This window comes from Pelodiscus sinensis, chromosome 4 (genome assembly GCF_049634645.1).
Source record: "Pelodiscus sinensis isolate JC-2024 chromosome 4, ASM4963464v1, whole genome shotgun sequence".
Lineage (NCBI taxonomy): Eukaryota > Metazoa > Chordata > Testudines > Trionychidae > Pelodiscus > Pelodiscus sinensis.
This window is the reverse complement of record NC_134714.1, coordinates 23,266,147-23,282,892: the sequence shown is the minus strand read 5'-3', so window position 1 is coordinate 23,282,892 and position 16,746 is coordinate 23,266,147. Positions and strand designations below refer to the sequence as shown.

Genomic DNA, 16,746 nt, shown 5'->3' with positions numbered 1-16,746 from the left:
TATTCCTCATGAAATTAGGGTTTATTATTCTAGAATAAGAAGCCTGTTATTTTGAAATAAATAGTGGGCTTGCTATGTGGACACTCACCTTGTTATTTCAAAATTTAATCACCTGCCCAGCCATGATTAAGTTGTTTAAATAAATGTGTTGCAATGGTAGAAAAAAAAATTGTGTGTCTGAAAACTGTAGGTAATGGGGGTACTTATAATTTTTTGTTTGAAAAAGGGGTACTTTGTTTAAAAAAAAAGATGAGAATCACTGTTCTAGGAGTCCGGTTTTGCCAACTTGAATATAGAACCAGTCAAGAACGTGTTAAGAAGACTCAGAATGGTAGAATTAGCTGTTGGTCCAATGTCTGGACATACAAGGTTTATTAAAAACCATGTCACCCCAATGGATTTAGCTGGTTGGACATGGTCTCCCATTCATAATGGGTCAGCAGAGAAAAGCTTCCTCCCTGTTATCAGATAGCCTGTACACATGATTGTGGTGATCCAATAAAGCAATATAACATGAAATGGAGCAACTAACTCAGACGTTGTGATGAATTGCTATAACTCATTAACACATATCACCAATCCAGATTTAATCAGGTTAGGAGAGAGAGGAAATTCTACAGAACAAATTGGAGGCTGCTGCCCAACTTGGGATGGTTAGCTTGTATGAATAATTGACTTTCATATGGAAATACTAAAGTCAATTCAGCACTTCAATATAAAATACTATAAAGGAATCCCTCCTTAATACTATCTTTGCATGAGAGAAATGGAGACAACCGATGTTACATTTTCACAAGCAAATGGACCTAAATTGGCATAGCAGCTCAAATCAATGGTCCATGAAACTTAGCAGTGTCATGTGTTTATTAACAAAGTGCACGAAACCCTTCAGTCAACTGCTAATGGGGAAGTGTCTTCCTAGTACAAACAATTACTAATTGCTGAAGCATGGCAGGTTCTCTCTTTGTATGTACTATTTTAATTCTATGTAAAATAATTGTAGATATTCTCATCCATGTAAAAATCTAATCCTTTTCTGAATTATTAGCTATTAGCCAGAATGGGCAGGAATGGTGTTTCTAGCCTCTGTTTGTCAGAAACTGGGAATTAATAACAGGGGATAGAGCACTTGATGATGACCTGTTCTGTTTTTTCCTTCTGGGGCACCTGGCATTGGCTACTGTTGAAAGACAGGATACTGGGGTAGATGGGCCTTTGGTTTGACTTGGTGTGGCTGTTATGTTCTTATAAATTCTCTTATGTTCTGTATCTGAGTTATCACGTATGGCAAGATATTCCACAGCTCATTAATCATAGGAGAGAAGAATGGGGGGAAATAGAGAAAAATGGGGGGGGGGGGAGAAGAGGTGTTAAATAGCAAATATATTTGTATAGGCTCAAGGACTGTATGTCATTTTCCTAGCTAGTGAGCTGTTATACATCTTATTTTCTTTAAATTTATTAGATGTGTGTCTGTTTCAGGGTATCTTCTTTCTCATGTATCAAGCTTGCCAAAGTGGGCACACAACACTCCTGCAAAAAGTAGTCAAGGCTATTTTGGTCCTTATGGAAACTTCCATTTACACATAAAAGTTTATATAACATGGTAGTGTGGCAATTGGGACAGGGTAAGATGGTGGAAAATAGGCATTTTACTATAATTGAAGTTGAACAAATTGTATAGTTATAGTTAATATTTTACATTGCCTCATGATATTCATCTAGGTTCACATTATCTTGTGGGTTTTTGGTGAGAAGTAGAATTTATTACTCACCTCATCTTTATTTATCACTGGAGAAACCTGGAGAAATTTGTAAATATACCATTTCTAGATTGTCTAGTGCTTTATCTGAGTTATTTTCATGGAGTAATTGGGAATGTGAGATGGTGTTTATAGTAATTGGTAGCTCTTCCCTTAGCTCTAACTTTTTATTGTTAAGATTACTTATTTATAGGGAGAAGCAATCCAAGTATATTTCACAAAGTGAGAGCTAATGGGTAGGGAACAAGGTGACAGAGCCTACGAAGTAACTGAATTATCATCTTCTATTAGACAGAATAAATCAAAATATATGCAATGTAGGATGAAGGACCTTTAAAAATGCACTTAGTCTTTTTGCATTGTTTATTATTTAATGGCTCTTATATGACAAAGTAGGCCCTGATTTCTCATATGCAAAATATTTTAACCTCACAACTAATAATGTTTTGATGTAACAAACTGTTTATTTTTAACATAGATATTCATCCATGTTCTTCAAAACCCTGCACCAATAATGCAACATGCATAGAGACTGGAGATGGTGGATATATTTGTTTGTGCGCCAAAGGATTTACAGGAAAAAACTGCCATCTGAAAAAAGGGCCCTGCATTATTAATGGGTAAATATTGATTTCTGATATAAATATACAGTCTTGCTAATTTTTTCTGTGATTTAATTATTAAAAGTGTTTGCTATGTAGCATATAACTTTACATCCTGGATGATAGTTTAGTTTCTAGCCTATTTGTTTCTTGTCTCAAATCTACTAATTCTGATCTATTCCTATTATATAAATATGGTCAAATTTTTAGCATGAATTTGTGTGCATAATTTGAACTTCAGATATACAAAAGTACACTTATTGTAATAGTCAGGGCTTAACAAATTAGTCAATCTACTCGCCCGGGGTAAATAGATTTTAAGCCGGCATGGTGCTGCAGCGCGATCAGTGCATGCACAGCGCGGTCTGCACATGTGCAGCGTGCCAAACCGCATGGCTGGTGAGCGGGGCTCGCCGCCACTTGTCAAGCCCTGGTAATAGTATTAGGTTTGGGCATATTTTACAATCTCAATTTGTAAACATCAAAAGAATGTTGATGGGGCTCTTAATAAATAAGTAAACTTACAATCCAATTAAGGCCAAAAGAGCAGTAGTCAACCAGCAACTTCCCTCAGCCCAAAAGAACTCTGTCTACACCAATGTATTTGAACTCCCACAAAACTCTGCACCCAAGCTGTGTCTACACTGGCGCGATCTTGTGCAAAAGCGGCCACTCTTGCACAAAAACTTGCTGCCTACACTGGCTGCGTGTTCTTGAGCAAGTAAACTGACATTCTAATGTATAAAATCAGGGCTTCTTGCGTGAGAACTCTGACGCTCCCACTCAGGAATAAGCCCTCTTGCACAAGAGCTCTTCCAGAAGAGGCCAGTGTAGACAGTCAACATGAATTTCTTGCGCAAGAAAGCCCTATGGTTAAAATTGCCATCAGAACTTTCTTGCGCAAGACAGAGTCTACACTGGCATGGATGCTCCTGTGCAAAAGCAAATGCCAGTGTAGACGCTCCCTTCTGCAAGAGTTTTTGCAGAAGAACTCTTCCGCAAAAGTGTTTTTTGCGTGAGAATGTGCCAGTTAGACGTAGCCCCAGTGTTGAAGCTAAAAAAGAGGAGACATGCTCATTAAATCAGCAGAGGAAGGGAAGGGCTTGGATGGGCGAGCACTGCTTCATCAGGCCAGAGAGAGGAGAGGGAGTTTCTGTCCTCTTGCCACCCACATTCCTCCTTGCCCAAGCCTCTCTGCTCTGCTAAACCCACCAAACCTCAGACTTCCCAAAATGCCTGTCCAAATTGATGTGCTTGGCAGCATGCTCTGAGGGACATTGCAGCTGGGTGTGTGCTTCCCAGCTATGTGCTAGCTTTGCTTGAACTAGTGTTGCTGGGGATAGCACAGGCCATAGCTTGACAAGCTGCCTGAGTATAAATCTACCTGGCCTCCCGAGACTGGAACTCAAGTGACCAGCCAGAGATCCTGCCTATGCTACCCTGGCTACATGGCTATTTTAGCACATTAGCTCAAGCAGACTTGCATGTGTCACACCCACTCTGGCTGTGAGGCACACTCTGTGTTGTAAGGTAAATCCTATATAATGCACAAATTATAGGAAATTAATACCAGTAAACAAGGTCAATCAAGAAAGTAATGCCTGAAATATGGATACATACTTAATTAAAACAGGTAACAAAAGATTTGGAAAGATAAACATTAAGAGGCTGAAATAGCAATGAAGAGTTAGAATGAATATAATTCAATGAAATTCAAGATTTTATTCATTGACAAAGCCTGGCAGGATTCTGATACAATAAACTCTATGTGCAGTATGGTATTTCATTAATGGCTGAGATCAAATTGATATGGGGAAAATAGACTCTTAGGAATGAACTTATTCATTGTGACTCTTGTCTTATTGTGGCTTTTTCACTGCACATTTTGTCCATGATGCAGCTGTAGTTTGGTTCTAATGTTATAGCTGGGACATAACTGTTTGAAAAATGGTGAATAATTTTTTATGAAATTTGAAAATATCTATCCAGCTCTAGGAGGAATCTATTCCCTGTCAAGAGTTTTCTCACATTCTCTTAGTATCTGAGGGCCTGTAATCTTCATTCATTTTATTATGGAGCAGCAGGAGCTTCAGTACAGTTACAGTTGCTACCAACATCCATTATAAAATGCTGGTTTAGCCTCCCCAGGGCTTTGGCTTGGAAAACTGTCTTAGCCTGAAAGCTGGCGGATTTCCCTTGAGGATGAAGCAGAATATTTCTGCAAAGCCTGAAGAAAATTAATCAATCTATGTGTTATAAACCACTTTAAAAATAATTACCCTGATTTGAAACATTAACTTGTTAAAGGTTTCCTTTTCTCCCTTTAGCTCAACAATTGTGTGTTACAACTCTTAGCCTTTTTGTGTGGGTAAATCTCTTTGGAATGTTCTGCACTCATTATCTCTGAAAAAAGTGCGTTCTAATTGAGCAAACAAATATACATTTTGTATAAGGCTTTGACCCAAATATGCTACAGTTTTGTCGTGAAAACGGCCATTTTTCTGACAAAATCTGAGTTACATCCACACTGCAAGAGCATTCTTTCAACCGTAAATCAAAAGAACACAGGGGTTTTTTGTGCACTTGGTATTTTGTGCAATTGGTATTCCTCATAGAATGAGGAAGAAGCCTTTTTGCGAAAGAGCTCTTTCACAAAAAGGTGTGTGTGGATGGGGAAGAGGGAATTTTTCCAGAAGAAGAGAGAAGAGGAAAAAGCACAGGTGCTCTGGTGGCCATTCTGTCCATAGCAATCACTGCTTACATGCAAGATAGCATCCAGGCAGTCTGGACACTATCTTTTAAAAAAGCACATTGCTTTTTTGATGCACTTTTGCGGTGTGGATGCTCTCTTTCAAAAGACGTTTTTTTGCAAGAGCTGATGGCTCTTGCTGAAATGCTCAAGGTCCAGCTGATCACCGTATTTGGAATTGGGAAGGAATTTTCCCCGTATCTGATTGGCAGAGAGCCTGAGAGTTTTTTGCCTTTATCTGCAGGATGGAACAGTCACTTACAGGATTTAACTCATTTAAATGGATTCTATGTAACTTGAAGTCTTAAAATAATGATTTGAGGACTTCAGTAACTCAGCCAGAGGCTATGTATCTATTACATGAATGAGGCTATGTCTAGACTTCAGGCTTCTTTCAGAAAAAGCTTTTCCGGAAGAGATCTTCTGGAAAAAATTATTCCGAAAGAGAGCATCCACACTGCAAAAGCGCATTGAAAAAGTGACCTGCTTTTTTTGAAAGATAGCGTCCACACTGAATGAAAACTAAATCGCATTTTAGCTGTGATTACTATGGACAGAGTGGGCACCAGGGCACTTGTGCTTTTTCCTCTTTCCTCTTCTTTTGAAAGAACTCCCTCTTTCCTGTGCACACATGCCTTTTTCTGAAAGAGCTCTTTTGGAAAAAGGCTTCTTCTTTGTAGAATGAGGATTACCAATATTGGAAAACCCCCTCTATTCTTTTGATTTTCTTCTGAAAGAATGTGATTGCAGTGTGGACACAATTGAAGTTTTGTCGGAAAAATGTTTGTTTTTACGAAAAATTTCTGTAGTCTAGACATACCCTTAGTGAATGAGGTTCTGTGACCTGCAATGTGCAGGAGGCCAAATGTCAGCCGACGGTCAGGGCAGTGTGTGTGTGTATGTTTCCGAGAAAAGGTTTAACGTCCGTGTCTTTACTGCTAGGACCGGGGTCCCATCGCAGAGGGTGGCCAGCAGGCCAACAGACGCCCCGAGTTTATAGGAAGAGCTTATTACGCTTCAGATTTTAGCTGCTAGAATTTCATAATTCCTTCGCAGCGGGCAGCCTCGGGGAGACTGAGAAGCGCCCCAACTGAATTTTGCCACCTGGGTGTGACACAAATCCAAACGCCCAAGCTCTCCCTATATCTGTCCCTTTATGACCGGCTGAAGTTCTTTTAAATTGTGCTTGGTTCTGTTACAGCAACTGAAGGAGTCAGGTTAAAGCTTAAACAGTTACAGGTTTATTGAGGAAGCTTATAAATCATATGGTTACAATGGCTATTGCTCTATTTCTTAACTATTAGCAAAATATAGGTCTTAAAAATGGTTACAAAGAAGATAAAGATAGAAAAATAGAAATAATGGTACCAAGTAACAGCTTACTCTTTCTATGTGTACACTTAAGACAGAGGACCACATCCAGGTACCATTTTTACCCCCTTCTGTGCCTCTCGACTCCAGCATGTCAGGCCAGGGCCGGTCCCTCAATTCCTAGGAAAGACGAAAATATGAGGTGGGCGTTCCCATAGAACCTCGGGAGGTCAAACACCTAACCCGACCAGCAGGTAGAGGGTAGAATGACACTCAAAGTGAGTGTGTGCTGGGCCCATCTTTTATAATCATGGGGTCACGTATTTCTCTTTCTTATCTGTAATGCCAATTGATGCTGGTCTGTCTGCTGTGAGACCAGTTCTTACAAGGGAGTTGTGAACTTAATTTACACTTGTAAGAGAGATTTGAGATGATTAAATTTTGAAGTACTGGACATTGTTTTCTCGGTGGGAAATTCCTCTTCCTGGGACTGTGTGTTCGAATCAACATAGGTGCCAGCCGCGGCCTCGAGGCCAGCTTATTGACTTAGCTGCTCTCTATCCACATATCTGTGTTTCAGCTTCTCAGGATCAGATGAGCCAGCATAGACTATGCTGATATTATTGCTCCTTCTCTGCCCTGTGCTTCAGAGAGGCAAATAAGATGGATGATATGGAGGCAGGCTGTCTGGCCACACCAAACTAGATGATAATGGTCCCTTCTGACCTTAAAGTCCATGAGTCTATGACTTTGTTCCAAACTTGTGCTCTATGTCAGTAGGGGTACGTCTAAACTACATGGCTCCGTCGACGGAGCCATGTAGATTTGTTTGTTTGGCAAAGTCAAATGAAGCCGCGATTTAAATGATCACGGCTTCATTTACATTTACATGGCTGCCGCGCTGAGCCGACAAACAGCTGATCATCTGTTTGTCTGCTCAGCGCGCTAGTCTGGACGCTCCCCTGCCGACATCAAAGCCCTTTGTCGGCAGCCCCGGTAAACCTCATCCCATGAGGAATACCGGGGCTGCCGACAAAGGGCTTTGATGTCGACAGGGGAGCGTCCAGACTAGCGTGCTGAGCGGACAAACAGCTGATCAGCTGTTTGTCGGCTCAGCGCGGCAGCCATGTAAATGTAAATGAAGCCGCGATCATTTAAATTGCGGCTTCATTTGCCTTTGCCTATGTGTCTAATCTACATGCCTCTGACGACAGAGGCATGTAGTCTAGACACAGCCTAGGAGATGTTTGCCATTGACTTCAGAGGAGCCAGTTTGGGCATTTTGTATAGATGTGAGTATTTTGCCATCATTGAAAATTACAACCAACCAATGTAAGGCCATGTGGTAGTCAGCAATGGAATTGGTAACATAACACAAGCCTAACGCAGATCTTCATTTAGCTCAGATAGTAAAGGTTTGGCTTTTAGGAGCTGGAGGACACCATTCCAATCACTTCTCATAAGCATGTGATGACTGCTTCTCAAATGAAATTACAGAGGGTGTGTTTACATTTATAAGTGCAGGGCTGGTGGGACTCCAGTCTGCAGACCTGGATTTATAGGCAATGTGAGGAATCTTGACAGTCTACCCTGGACGTTACAGGAAGTTGTTGCGCCTTTCCAAATTGCAAAGAGAACTTGCAGAGCCATTGTTTGAAGCCTGGAGCCACCAACATGAAGCCATCAACCTCTAAAGGCCTTCTCTTGCTTGTGCCTTCTCTACTGTTTCAGCAATCAGGCACTGCATCCTTGAGATGCTGGTGGACATTCCAGTGCCAGTTGCTGATCTACTGAAGGTGCCTGGAAGTGGGGGCGACATAGATGTGGAAGAATGGAACTGACTGCTACTGCTCATGACTTTCGATGTAGTCATTAAGATTCTATGTAGACGAGTACTTCTGGACCAGAGCCCCAAGCACAGAGTGATGGGACCATATCATCTCAGGGACCTGAGGTGACCAGCAGTGGGTCCAGAAATTTTGCATGAAGAAAGCTACATTTCTGTGAGCACCAAACACACCAGGATAACAATGCTTGCTTCTCAAGGAGCACATGTGTACATAAACTGAAGAGAATGCTGCTCCACTACTATACGCACCCTTGTGGACCACTGAGGGCTATTTATGAAGGCTAGCAAGGACTGCACTGGAAAAGGTTAAGTTTCTCAATGACTTCGAATTCTACACTCAATAACAGACTGATGTAAAATTCCAAGGAAATGATTCTCATGAATTGAGTTACTGTACTCACTGTTATCCTGGGGGGATACTACGTATCCCTTTTTGCCTTGGCGTATGAAACCATATTCCAATCTCAGAGGGCCTGGTAAAAGAAAATTATCTCAGCAGGTGCAGAATAGTGGTTAAATGGTCATTTGTCAGAATGAAATCCCATGAATGCCGTTTACAGACATGTTTGGATGCTTAGATCATCTGTGCTATCTGCTGTGTTATTATGGCTTGCTATGTTCTTCATAATGTGGTTGAAGCTAAATCTGTGCCATTTACCCCTCAGTGAATGCTGGCAGTAATGGATCGCTGTGCCAGTACTCTTAAACAGAAAGTGTGCTTATCATAGTTCAGACAAAATTCAACCTGGCAACACAAATCAAGGAAATAGTGTTCCCACAAAATGGACTTGCGTGGTCCAATGGAAGAGGATTTGGGGATTAACAGTGGATGACAAGCTGGATATGAGTCAACAGTGTACACTTGTATCAAAGAAGGCTAATGGCATACTGGGATTAATGTACAATGCATTAGCAGGAGTATTGCCAACAGACCTAGGGAAGTGATTATTCACCTTTATGCGGCAGTGATGAGGCCACTTCTGGAATATTGCATCCAATTCTGGTTCCCCCATTACAGAAATTGTGTATGCATTGGAGAGAGTCCTGTGGAGGGCAACAAAAATTATTAAGGGGGCTAGAGCACATAGCTTATGAGGAGAGGCTGAGGGATTTGGATTTATTTAGTCTACAGAAGAATAGAGCGAGGGGGGATTTGATAGTAGCCTTCGGATACTTGAAGGGAGGTTCCAAAGAGGATGATGAGAGAGGCTGTTCTCCGTGGTGACAGATGACAAAACAAGGAGCAATAGTCTCAAGTCACAGTAGGGGAGGTCTAGGTTGGATATTAGGAAAAACTGCTTCACTAGAAGGGTGATGAAGCACTGGAATGGGTTACCTAGGGAGGTGGTAGAATCTCCATCCCTAGAGCTTTTTAAGTCCCAGCTTAACAAAGCCCTGGCTGGGATGATTTAGTTGGGATTGGTCCTGCTTTTAGCAGGCGGTTGGACTCAATGACCTCCTGCAGTCTCCTCCAAACCCATGATTCTAAGAGGGAGTATTGTAAGTTTATGAATGTTCTTGAACAATCTTTACAGTAAATGAGGTACTGTTGCCTCATACAAGAAATAAGTTTTGGGAGGGTGCCATACATTGTTATTATGAATGATGTGACTGCTTATGAACTGGCTAAACTTGTAGGTTTATTACATGGTCTCAATACACTTGTCTACATTGAGCCAGGCCTACTGATGGTGAGGCAAAGGAGCAACTACCCCAGGGCCTGGCAATTCATAAGGGCCTGGATTCATGGCTATTGCTGCTATTGCTGCTGCTGCTACAGTCACCAGCCACCTTCACTCCAGGCCCCTACGGGAGCTCAGAGCTGCCCTCCTTCACCTTGCCCAGGGGCCTGGCAATTCTAACCCCTCACTCCAATTGAGAAAAAGTTTCCTTGCAACTTCCTAGCTGTCCCTTAGCATGTGTACACCTCAGGCAAGGGGCAAGAAGATGGTGAGTTCCCAGAAATGAGATTCTTGTCCCTGACTTTTCAGTAGTCAGGCTTCAGTAACTAAACCTGTTCCCTGCACCAGAGAATCCCCAGCACTGCCAGCTTTTTTGCTGTTGGCAGCAATGTATGGCTAATTCTGGAACTCTTGCTGAAGTTGAACTGTTCAGACCACAGAGATTAACCAAATCTGACCATGCTCCCCTGACCAGCCAGCTGCATGTTAGGCAGATGCCTCCTTTGTTTTGGTGGCCATTACAAATGCAGGAGAAGGTTCATTCTGCTTGCAGCTTAATGGTCAGAACAAAAATGGAAGGCTTGAATGCTAAACAGCTGTACTTGAGCCAAGGATGTTGTTTCCATTTCCTGGGAGCCAATCAGCCAGTGTTGGGATAGAAAGATCAAAGGATGCTATCCCATGGGATGGAGAATAGCATTGATGGACTCTCAAGACCTGAGTCTGTACTTGAGTTATGCCCACACTGCTATATGATGGATTTTGGGGCATGAGCGCTTTCGGAACTCAGCCCCAAATCTTTTGCTCTTGCAGGGTCATGGAACTGGGGTCTATGCTAGACAAATTTGTGTGTAGACAGGAGGAGGATTTGGCTTTGATTCTGAATCTTACATCACCTGTAGACATGTTTTGAGAGTCTGCAAAACTGACTCTGCCACCTCCAGAGATACAGGAATACTAAGGGAACATCTACCACCTGCTCATTCCTCTGCAGCTTATGCTTCTGATGTAGTCCAACTTCCTAGTCATCAATAGGTTTCCTAGGGCAATCCAAAGTCCCAGTGTGGAAATATATTATGGCTAGGTCATTTAGCCAGTTGCAAATATTAATCGTGTGTGTATGTAGCTGCAGCACGTGATGTGATATTCAGTGCCCTGCTTATTGGGTCTCCAACTATAAACACATTATTTTTAAATAACATTTTGAGTAATCTTTTCAAATACTGGCAAGTACTGTGCTAAATGCCTTTAGGAATATGTAATGCTTGAGTCCTGTCAAGGTAAATGACTTTTCAACGTATGAAAACTAAATGTGTTTTCTAATCTGGGCATTGCAAGTTTTGCTGCTGTATGTTACCTTATCCTGAAAAAGAGATGGAAATTAATTTGCAACCTCTTGCACAAGATTTCTGTCCTGCTACAGCATAAGTAATGGACAAAATTATGCTGCAAATAACAACCCAGCTTTAGCAAAGCTTTTGATACAGTCACCCACAATATTCTTGCCAGCAAGTTATGGGAATATGGATTGGATAAATGGACTGTAAGTTGGATAGAGAGCTGGCTAGACCAGGGTTTCCCAAACTTTTTACTTTAGTTGGAACCCATTTTTTCAGTACCACTTTTTGCAGCCCCAAAATACAAATGCATATTTAAAAAAATGAAAAATGAATAAATTTTCACTGTTTCACCCAGCTGCATCCTCCACCCAGCCCAGGCCAGGGCTTGGGGGACCTGGCACCACACGGGCACTCCGAGAGGCGGGAGCAGGAGCAGATTGGGATCGGGTATCTGGCAAGGCGGGAGGGTGCAAGGAGGGGACTTGGGTAGAATTGGACCTCCCTGGTCTGGCACCTTCTGTACCTGAATGATCCCAGATGAGGAAATTTTTGGACCAGGAGAGGTCATTTCAGGGCTCCTGGTTCCTCCCCTCCCCTGCAACCCAACTAAGCTGCCCACCACTGCTGGTTCCCTGCACCTCCCCCAAAACCATTCCCCACAATCCAAGGGAGCACAGCACCAGTTCCCTGCAGCTCCTCACAGCCCAGCTGAGCTGCCCTTCTTTTCCCTATGCCTTCCCCCATCCACCTCAGTCCAGTTGACCCCACACTGGTTCCCCCACAGCACAGCTGAGCCTGGTTTCCCTGCCCCTCCCCCCCAAATCCCGCAGAACAGCTGAGCCCAGCTCTGATTTCCTGCCCCTCCCTTCCTCCCTCTACTTGAGTCCAGCCCCGGGTTCTCGGCACCTCCCTCCTCCTACAGCCAAACTGAGCTCTGAGCTCTCCCCCCCCATCACAGCCCAGCTCAGCCCAGCACCCCGCACCTCCCTCCGTCTGCAGCCCAGGTGAGCCCAGGGCCCCACACCTCCTCCCCTCTCCCCCGCCCTGCAGCCAAGCCTAGCACCCCTTCCCCCCCTCTAGAACTGAGAGTATTATTCATTTTCCTAGTCCCTTGGCTTTTCCATGAAGACAATCGAGGAGGATGTTAACGAGGCTGGCTTTTTCACTGTGAACATTTCTCTAGTAGGAATTCGTCGTCGTCGTCGTCGTCATCATCATCATCAACAACAACCATGGGATCAATGCCTGTTGGTGTCCGATGCCTCCCTCACTATTTCCTTCCATCTTTCCCTGTCCAGTGCGGAGTGGCTTAGTTTCTGTAGACTAGCTCTGCACCAATCTACTCTATCATCTACCCATTTTCTGTGGGGTCTGTCTCTCTTATTCGGACCATCCATTATGGCGAATACCAGGGTCTTAACTTTTCGCTTGTCGTTCATTCTGCAGATATGCCCAAATAGCTGTAACTTCCATTTTATAACCTTCTGCAGTAGGTTCTCTTTTGGCTGTATCTTCCTAGATAATTCCTCATTGGTGACCTTTTGCATCCATCCTGTTCTCAGGATCTTTCTATAACAACTCATCACGAAGGCCAATATCCTTCTCTTTGAATCTTTCGTTGTCACCCATGTCTCACATCCATACAACATGCTGCTAAATACACAGGTTTTGAAGATGCTCAGCTTCGTTCCTAAGCTAATCGCTTTACTTTTCCAGATCTTATCCATTGCCTTCAAACTCACTTTCTTTCGCTATTCTAGTCACTATTTCCTTCTTACAGTCTAGATCATACATCATCCTGCTCCCCAAATACGTGAACTTCTCTACGTTCTCTAGTATCCACATTGATCCTCCTATTTCCTTATCTCCAAATACCATTTTCTTTGTTTTATCGATATTCATAATCAGTCCATACTGCTTCCCTTCCTCATTTAGCACCTGCACTGCTCTCGCTAGCTTCTCTTCATCTTCCTTGATGATAACTATATCATCTGGGAACCTGTTGGAATCATGTAATTTCACACAAGCAACCAACCAACCAAGAGATAGACACTACTGACGTCAAATTTGGGACTTAAATTTGCCTTAACTCCTGATTTTACAAAATCAATATAGTGTATCCCCACCATGGAAAAGCCTTGAAATTAGTCCAAGGCAGGTGCCGTTAATGTGGATGCACTACCTCGACTTAGAGTACGTACAGACTGGTGGGTTTTTCCAGAATACTAGAGGTATCCCGGAAAAACTCCGCTGCATCCAGGGAACACGTTTGCTCTTTGCTTTTTTTTTCAGAAGAGCAAACACACTCTTTTGGGGAGCCCTCTATACCTCATTTTATGAGGAATAAGGGCTCCTCCAAAAGAGGAGGCTTTTCTTCCATTTGGTGCCTTCTAGACAGGGCCAAATGGTAGAAAAGCCTCCTTTGGAAAAGCAATTGGAAAATGCTACACAAATTGTGATATGCAATTTGCATTGCTTTTTCTGAAAAACGGTGATAGTGTAGACCTAGCCTTAGAGCCCCAGCAAGCACAGGGGAGTAATTAGTTTGAATTACTCTGGGGGGTAGTTATTTTGAAATAGCAGCACCTTAGCATCTTTACTAATGCTATTTTGAGAAAAGCAAGAGTACAGATTTAAAAATAAGTAGCCTTTTATTTTGAAATAACAGCTTTGGTGATGTGGATGCTCCACTTATAAATTCAGCTTAAGGAGGGTTATTTCAAAATAAAGCCCAGGGCTAAATGTGAAGAGGTTCATATCCCTGTTTCTGTTTTCCTGAGCTACTGCCACCCCATTTCCTTTGAAATAATGATTTTGATTGAATATGATTACTTTTGTCAAATGTAATCATATTTATTCTTACTTAATGTATTCAAATAATAAGGGAAATGTTTGTATTGTTTTCAGTGTTTTGAGGTTTCAAAGTGCCCAGAATTTTTCCAGGCTTTCAAAAGGACAGACCATGACAATGCTATTGACATACAATAAAAATAAATGTCTCCACATCAGACTGTTATGCTTGTTGATGTTTTATATTGACTATTTAATGCCTATGTATTTTGACCATATAGCGAGGAAAAATAAAGCCATGTTGGTGAAATCTTTGTTCATTCTTCAGGTCACTAGATCTAACACACTGGGAAGCTTAATTTCAAAAGCAGTTTTTCAGGTAGGATTTGTGCATTAGGATTTGTGGAAGAGATTGTAATCAACATGGGAGCATTAGCGGAACAGTGTATATTGATTAAGATGCTGCACAACATTCATTCTTGATGCAACTCCATTGATGTCAGTGGCAGTCCATCAGAAATTGATGTAGCTCATTACCTAGTAAAGAAAATAACCCCTTTGAAATTATCTGAAATGTTGCTTATTGTACTTAAATGTTCTTTAAACTCCTATCTGTTTTTGTCTTGTGTTCCAGCTCTCCCTGTCAGAATGGGGGAACATGTGTTGATGATAATGGATTTGCAGCTCATGCCTCCTGTTTGTGCCTTCCAAGTTTTTCTGGCAATTTTTGTGAAATAGATATAGATGACTGTGAACCCAACCCATGTGACAATGGAGGAACATGCACGGATATTGGTAGAGGCTTCAACTGCCATTGCCCTATTGGCTATATGGGCCAGTCCTGCAACAGCCATGTCCTATTCTGTGCTAGCAGCCCATGTGAGAATGGAGGAACATGTCATGAGCATCCTGGAGGAAGATTTGAATGTCTTTGTAAGCCAGAATTTGTTGGTGTGACCTGTACCTATCCCAGCAGAAACACAAGTCTCCATGGCATGAATACAGAGGCCAAAACTGGGCAGAGGTATAATCTACCCCCAAATGCTCATCCCAAGTCAGCTCATCACCAAGAACATAAAGTCTTGAAAATAACAATGAAAGAAACAATCCAAAACACAGAGCCCTTGCTTAATAAAAGTCAATTGATATGCTTCATTGTTCTGGGCTTGCTTACATGTCTTGTTGTGTTGGGTACAACTGCAATTGTATTTTTCTCCAAATGTGAAATATGGCTTGCTAATGCCAAATATAGCCATCTCCTACGCAAGAAGAAGAATTGTTTTCTTCAATCTAACAATGGGGAAAACCTTTCAGTTAACATAATTTTCCCAGAGAAGATCAAACTTACTAACTACACTAAGAACTATACTGACATTTAGACTCCTTGAAAGCCTTGCAGCAACTTGCAGAGTTTTGTAGCAATATGTAAAGTTTATTGAATGTGTTACCTGTTCCTGGCTTTAATGTTTGTGGATACATTTGCTGCCATTTGTGATGGGAAGTACAGAAAAATATGTTGTATCTCAGTTGCCCGGTGAATTTCTCATTCCCCAAATAAAACTTTAATATAATCAGATTACAGAGCAAGGAATGTTCTTTTTTTCAAATGCAGCTATATTTGGTAAAATAAAATAAATTTGCCACAGGAAAAAATTTCAGCTTTATTGCATTGTGTAAGCTTGTTTGGCAAATAAGCACTGGCATGTAATTTACCAGTACCATATTTTTTAATAAACAGTAATTAAGGGCTGTTTAGGCTTATTTATTAGTTTTGTGAATTCTAGCATGCTATTGCAAATGTGCCACAGGCATTAACATATAGTACTTCCTCTCACCATGACAGTCTTTTTAGAAACTGATCACAATCTGGGCCATTGTTCAGAAACTTTATGTCTATTAAACAAAAGTAGCCAATGTATTAAATAAGTAGAGGAAGGGAAAATCTTTCAAATTATGTGAAGATGATAGTTTTGCTTTTGTGCTTAAGGTCAGTGTTTGACAATTAATGGACACGGTGCTTTGCCCTCTGCTGTAGTGCTATCCCATATAAGAAGGACAAACTTTGGCTGGTGCCATACATGGCAACAGAAAGTGACTTAATCAGCCCATACCTCAGAGTTCTCTGGAGGCAAATCAATATAGCCAGTAGATAAAATTGATCGCAGTAGCTGTACTCTGCCTATAGCAACTATGGCTATGCTGCCACCCTTGTTAAATAGATAGAAGACATGATTGGATCTATTTGCTGAATAGGTTTAGAATGAAATGGGAAGAGTACCAAGGGATAGGTCTAGGGTTACCATATTTCCCTAAGGCAACTACAGGACAACCGATAAATTGCTCTGATTTGAGTTCAACAGCAATCAGTCAGAACTGTGCAGTACAAATGTTCAAAACAGCATTAAGTTGATTGAGCCCCCATTAAAAGACACACAGCATTGTTATCTGTCTCTATATTTTAGAAATGTGCATCCGTCTGCTTGTCTGTCCGGGTATGTCTACACTACCCCGCTAGTTCGAACTAGCGGGGTAATGTATGCATACCGCACTTGCTAATGAAGCCCGGGATTTGAATTTCCCGGGCTTCATTAGCATAAGCGGGGAGCCGCCATTTTTAAATCCCCGCTGCTTCGAACCCCGTGTAGCGCGGCTACACGGGG

The 16,746-nt window shown here is 41.9% G+C and overlaps 1 protein-coding gene across 2 annotated transcripts in view; it reads left to right on the top strand.

Annotated features, from left to right (window-relative positions):
- DLK1 (delta like non-canonical Notch ligand 1) overlaps positions 1-16,532 on the top strand; it is an 80,053-nt gene extending 63,521 nt beyond the window's left edge. Inside the window, exons 5-6 of one of the 2 annotated variants that reach the window (XM_075926561.1) lie at positions 2,242-2,383; positions 14,721-16,532. In XM_075926561.1, the coding sequence (XP_075782676.1) occupies positions 2,242-2,383; positions 14,721-15,465 (887 nt within the window). In that variant the 3' untranslated portion in view covers positions 15,466-16,532. The remainder of the gene's footprint in view (positions 1-2,241; positions 2,384-14,720) is intronic. The other variant, XM_006119996.3, reaches the window with a different exon arrangement.
- Positions 16,533-16,746: the final 214 nt, after the last annotated feature.